This window comes from Sabethes cyaneus, chromosome 2, assembly GCF_943734655.1.
Source record: "Sabethes cyaneus chromosome 2, idSabCyanKW18_F2, whole genome shotgun sequence".
Lineage (NCBI taxonomy): Eukaryota > Metazoa > Arthropoda > Insecta > Diptera > Culicidae > Sabethes > Sabethes cyaneus.
Window position 1 is genome coordinate 131696225 of NC_071354.1, and position 6346 is coordinate 131702570.

General features: G+C 44.5%; 1 protein-coding gene across 1 annotated transcript; it reads right to left on the reverse strand.

Annotated features, from left to right (window-relative positions):
* Nucleotides 1–1849: 1849 nt before the first annotated feature.
* On the reverse strand, nt 1850–3529 carry LOC128736005 (uncharacterized protein K02A2.6-like). The gene has a single exon (XM_053830490.1). It carries the CDS (start codon nt 3527–3529, stop codon nt 1850–1852), a length of 1680 nt encoding a protein of 559 aa, XP_053686465.1.
* Nucleotides 3530–6346: the final 2817 nt, after the last annotated feature.

Here is a 6346-nt window from a genome sequence, read left to right on the forward strand (position 1 = left end):
TTGAGGGCATTAATGGTTTTTGTGGGTACTATGAAAGGTAACCAACCTATTTTAGACCCCATCAGCAGCTGTACATAATTTGGGCACTGCCATTTGATTTTGCTGTAAGTGTCCAAATTATGTACAGCCGCTGATGAGGTCCAAAATACGTTGGTTATCCTAGTGTGCCGAAATATAGGACTTATCAATTTGTCCAGTCAGACTAGACGTGGTTATTTGCAATTGAAAGTCGAATGTATAAACGCTACAAACTCTTCAAATTCTTCTCACAAGAACGGCCGCAAAAGAGAGGAAGTTTGAATAATGGTGATTATGAAATGATTGAGTATTGGTGTCATTTTTTGACGTAGGACTACGTCTTTGTTTACTATACTGGGACTGGGTAGCACTTTGTGAAAACGAAAATAGAAGTGTAACGTTTGAATGCAAGATTTCGAATGCTAATAGCTACTAAACTACTAAACGAAACTGAACAATTTATATGTCGTTGGATAGATAAAATGACCAGCAATTTTTTAGGAGTGTAAGGGAGCAATTTTAAGGAGGGCATAAGAGAGGGGCTTCTATACAAACGAAACACAAATTTCCTCAAAACTCAAGAACTAATCAAGCAAATGGAACCAAATTTGGCATGTGGGGCTTTCAGAAGGCAGGATTATTTTGCTACGGTGTACTGAGACCTCTATTCCTTCTAAGAGGGGGGGGAGGTCTCCCGTACAAATGAAATACAAATTTCCTCAAAACTCTAGAACTAATCAAGCAAATGGAACCAAATTTGGAATGTAGGGGTTTCAGAAGGCAAGATTTTTTTCTGTGGTAAATTGAGACCACTCCCCTCTTTAGGAGGGGGGCCCCATACAAATAATATTCAAATTTCCTCATAACTCGAGAACTATTCGAGCAAAAGGAATCAAAATTGGCTTATGGGGGTTTTTGGAAGTAAGATGTTTTTCTATGGTGTACTGAGACCCCTTCTGCTTCTAAGAAGGGGGCTCCCATACAAATGAAGTACAAATTTCTTCATAACTCAAGAACTAATCAAGCAAATGGCACCAAATTTGGCGTGTGAGGTTTTTTGGAGGCATGAATTTATTTTGATTTTGTTATTTTATGATGCTTTGAGACCCCTCATCCCTATGGTAGGAGGATAATTCATTATAGTTTGAACCTTTATGATGCAAGTGATTTTTAAAAAAGAAATTTCTATGACTCAAAGGTTGCAGGCGTTGCACTTATGAGACCCCGTCCACGTATTTTCAAAGCCACCATTGCATTAAATGAAGAATTGAATCTGAATATTTCGCTCTGTTCTTTTAAACATTCACTTAAACAATGGCGCTCACAGATTCTTATAAACATATTATCAATTTCCCACCCTTTCGTACGCAATGAATTATAACCGTCACGGGCGAAACCGACTCCAGAATCGTCGCGGGGGCAAGAATCGTTTATTTTGTCAAGTAAATTAATAACTTACGTGCTAGACAAGCATATAATATGTTCCTTCAAACACCGTGAGGATAAACTTAGGGAACTGTGATATACGGTACTGATAAACGTGAGGTGAACGGTTCGTCAGTCAACTAAAAAAACTGAACCTTTATTTTACTAATCAGAACACTGCCAGCAGCTGTTCCGTCAGGGTTGTACTCGAGGGTGGTCACCACAGTTCTCCCCCTTTTTGTTAAAACATTTACTTTACATTTGAAATTGGCCAAACTTCACTGCCAAAACTGTCGTACAATTCAGATTGCGGTTAAACTAAACTGCCGCGTATTATTTATAAAAAAAACATTTGATAGTGGCGAAACTTCACTGCCACAAACTAAAAACACGATTTGATGTTTCATCAATAGTATATAAAATCAGAATTTTTCTTTAAACACTGTGATCTAGTTGAACGTCGTAAACTCGACGGATGACGCTTTGATTTCGACGCTAAACTCGATTGCTTCGATGTATTGAAGCGACGTATTTTCCTCGGCTGTACACTGGAACTCGACGATGGATTCGATGGCTTCGATTGCGACCACTGCCGCGTAGATGGGCCTTCCTGGGGATCTACTTCCTCAGGTGGTAAACTTGTTGCTACACTTCCACTTCTCGATTCACAAACCTTGGGATGATCGTCAGTTCCTCGGTAAATAAACGAATCTGCTGCGAAACCGAGAAAATCGTCAGCATCGTCGTCAACGCCTTCATCGTCATCGTCACGTGCTCGTTTTCGGTTACTACTAATCCCCTCATCCCTCGCAAAAATCAAACCGTAACGATTCTTGCGGGTGCCAAACAGCTTCAGCTGATTGCGGTGCGCCAGATAAACCCGACTTCCGACGGAAACCTGAAATGTGTTTAAAGAAGCACGTTTTAGAAATTTAGCTTCTAACCATCGTCGAATGTCAGTTGGTCTAAAATTTTTATAATAAACTAGATCTCCTGGGCGCAACTTATCAATCCAGTCATACTTTGGGTGTTGTTTGGCTTTGTTACTATATACAGGTTTATTCATAGACTCTCGCTTCGTCAGATGATTTCTAAAACTATTCCTAGGATGGATCAAATCCAACAGCGTCTTGGGCTTAAAACTAAACAGCTTTTCAGAAGGAAACGAACTGTTATCCTCCAAACATGTGTTCCTGTAACCAAACAAAAAATATGACACCATATCTTCCATACTTAGCCTTGCCATCTCTGGATCCAACAGAAACTTTTTCAAACCTTCTTTTACCACTCTTACCATGCGCTCTGCTTGTCCATTGCTGGACGGGTTATACGGCGGGCTCTTCATAACCTTGATACCATGTGTCTGAAAAAAATCAATCAGTTCTTTAGAGCTAAACGGTGGTCCTCCGTCCGTAACAACTACGTCCGGTAACCCAAATCTAGCAAAAACGCTGATAAACTTCGACTTTACACTCCTGGCATCAGTACTAAACTTCATGTACTCAACTTCAAGCCATTTGGAGAAACTGTCTACAATGACCAGGAAAACTTTCTTGTCGAAATAAAAGAAGTCCGCATGAATGCGGGCAAACGGTTTTGTGGTAGGAATCCAGTTAGAATGCGGAACTTGCTTTGGAATTGCATTCATCTGGCAGCACACTCTACAAGTTTTTACGAAATCTTCGATGTCAACACTCATGCCATGCCAGTAAACTGTCCTTCTGGCCATCTGCTTTATTTTGGTTATTCCTGAGTGATTTTTATGCAATAAACGCAGTACTTGCTTTTGTAAACTAGCAGGAATAACGACACGATCTTGGTACAATAAACAACCTTCAACTTCTTCCAGGTCTTGGTGTTGCGCATAAACATTGGCTAAACTGCGATCTAAATTCTGCGGCCAACCATGCTTCATGTAGTTAAAAATTTGCTGCAAAAACGAGTCTTTTCGTGATTCACTTGCAATCAACGCATGATCTAGCGGAAACTCATTGGATACAATTAAACTTTTTATAAATTCATTTTGCAAAGCAACGGGTACGTTTTCTGGAAGAGGGAATCTTGAGCAAAAATCAGCATTGCCCATTTTTGCTGACGGTCTGTAAACAATGTCAAAATCGTAGATACTGGTGCTTATTACCAATCTCACTTCACGGTGAAATAAATTTCACTTCCAAACTCACGTCACTTTTTTTGACCTATTCCCGATTCCACGTAGAGTGAAGTGAAAAAAATTTCATTCGTGAAGTGAGATTGGCAGTGAAGTGAGTTGCATAATAACCCCATTTACAAGATTGACGGAATAGCGTCGGATTGTTTCATTTGCCTACTCATGTGAACTTGTGCAATAAAATCTACGGTCCCTTATGCCCTTCTTATTTCCCTTGCCGGACGGACGGCCTGTGCTCAAAGGCTAGTGCTAGTACAGTAGTGCACATGTGCCATATTTCCATCTGATTCTGCATCATCCTTGATCCTGCATTCCGATCGGGCTCGTTCCGATCAGAAACGTCCCGATCGACGTGTGTTATAGCATAGGATGTATTTCGATTGAAGCGCAATTTCTGATCGGATCCGACTCCTATCGGCATGTAGAATAGAGGTGTGTATTTTAATTTTAGCCTGGTCAGCTGGGACTTGAGACGCGGAGACATCAAATTGGGCTTGAAATCATACTGACCAGACGTGTTGGATTTTGCGGGACTGTACCGGATTTGGAAGGTTTGTTCCGGATTACCATGTGTCCCAAAAATGGTCCCGCATTGATTAATTTCTTTATCATGTCAGTTGAATATTGAAACGCTACTGTGAGTTATAGGAACTATTCAAAAAATTCTCTATAGGTATACGAATTATTGTTGAAGTAAGTTCATTCAACTGAAAAATTTATGTAATTTTGTATTAAACTGCCTTTAAATAAATCTATTATATACTACTGATCAAATTTAGCAAACAATCCATTCAATATGTCCTGCTGTCGTCGTCATCAGCATCAGAGAACCAGGGTAGCTAATCAAGCAGGGTCATTCGTCGCCGTTTTCTCCGGCGTCCTAGAAGTCGCAAATCGCTTTCGACATGGTCGAGCCATCTTGTATGTTGGGTCCCTCTGTTCATGGTGCCGTGGCACATCAATGGGCTTGTTTCGTTCTACCCATTACGTCTAGTCTAGCGTCTAGTTACGTTCTAGTCAGTACAAACGGATGCCTGCTCGTTGACGGCGTGTCGCAACGTGGCCCTGGAAGCCACGGAGAGCGCTACCAACAGCGGTAAGGCATCAGCCAAGCGTCTGAGACAGTCCCCGGGGGATGGCACCCCTGGTGGACCAAAAAAAACGCCTGATCGGTAAAAGCCCTCAGGCTAGCGAGTTGGTGGAGCTAACCGAACAAGCAGTGGGAAACACCAAGACGGGTGGCCCGTGGATCGAGGTCACGGCCAAGAGGAAGAAAAGAGGAAGCTCCACCAAAAAGAAAGCTTCACCTAAACCGACAGGGAAGCGAGCGAGGAAGGGCGACGCTCTTATCCTGACAACCGACGGGTCGAAATAGGGTAACCAACGTATTTTGGACCCCATCAGCAGCTGTACATAATTTGGACACTTACAGCCAAATTAAATGGAAGTGTCCAAATTATGTACAGCTGCTCATGGGGTCCAAAATAGGTTGGTTACCCTACTCGGAGGTTCTGAAGGCCATGAGAGGAGATGCCCTACTAAAGGACCTGGGCGCGGACGTGCGGAGCATCCGCTGCTCACGCACGGGCGAAATGATCCTTGAGTTGAAGAAGGACGCCTCCAAGAAGAGTTCCGCATACAAGTCGATAGCGGAAGGGGTGCTCGGTGAGGAAGTACAGGTACGTGCTCTCACATCAGAAATGACTCTCCAGCTTAAAAACCTGGATGAGGACACCGATGTGTGTGAGGTCGTACAGGCCCTCAAAGAGCAAAGTGGAGTGGTGGTGGCAACAGAGGCGGTTCGCCTGCGTAAGGGTCCTGTCGGGACCCAGGTAGCCACCTTACGACTTCGCTGGCGGACGGAAACGAAGCCCTGAAAGCTGCTAGGCTAAAAGTGGGGTGGTCGGTATGCCCACTAAGCGTGCTGAAGCAATCGGAGGCTTGCTTCCGATGCTTCGAGCACGGGCATAAGGCCTGGAACTGCAAAGGGCCAGATAGGAGCCAATTGTGCAGGAGACGTGGCAGTGCTGGCCATAAAGCAAGGGACTGCGCGGAGCCTCCCCAGTGCTTGATCTGTACCGGTAAACGGGACGCAAAGCACGTAACGGGAGGTCCAAGGTGCCCGGCCGGTGTGCCGGCGAATAAGCCACGTTCATAGTGCAAGTGACACAACTCAACCTGAACCACATTGCAGCACGGCTCAGCAGCTGTTACACCAAGCAGTTTCCGAGTCGGCAACGGACATTGCCATCATCTCGGACCCATATCGCGTCCCTGCCGGAAACCGCAACTGGGTGTCGGATGGGTCTGGGACGGCGGCTATATGGACGACAAGCAGGTTCAAGAGGTTGTGTCAACCGCAGACGAGGGATTTGCGGTTGCCAAAGTGGGTGGAGTGTTCTACTGCAGCTGTTATGCTTCACCGAGATGGTCTATCGAGCAGTTTACGCGAATAGTAGACCGAGTATCAGTTGTGCTGACTGGTCTAAGGCCGGTGGTTGTGGCGGGAGACTTTAACGCTTGGGCGGTAGAGTGGGGAAGTCGTCACACGAACCATAGGGGTCGGATTCTGCTTGAGGCTCTGGCAAAGCTCAACGTAGATTTGACCAACGTCGGCACCACAAGTACCTTCAGTAGGAACGGTGCGGAGTCTATCATCGACGTGACATTCGGCAGTCCTAGTCTGATAGGAGACTGGAGGGTAGACAATGGCTACACTCACAGTGACCATCA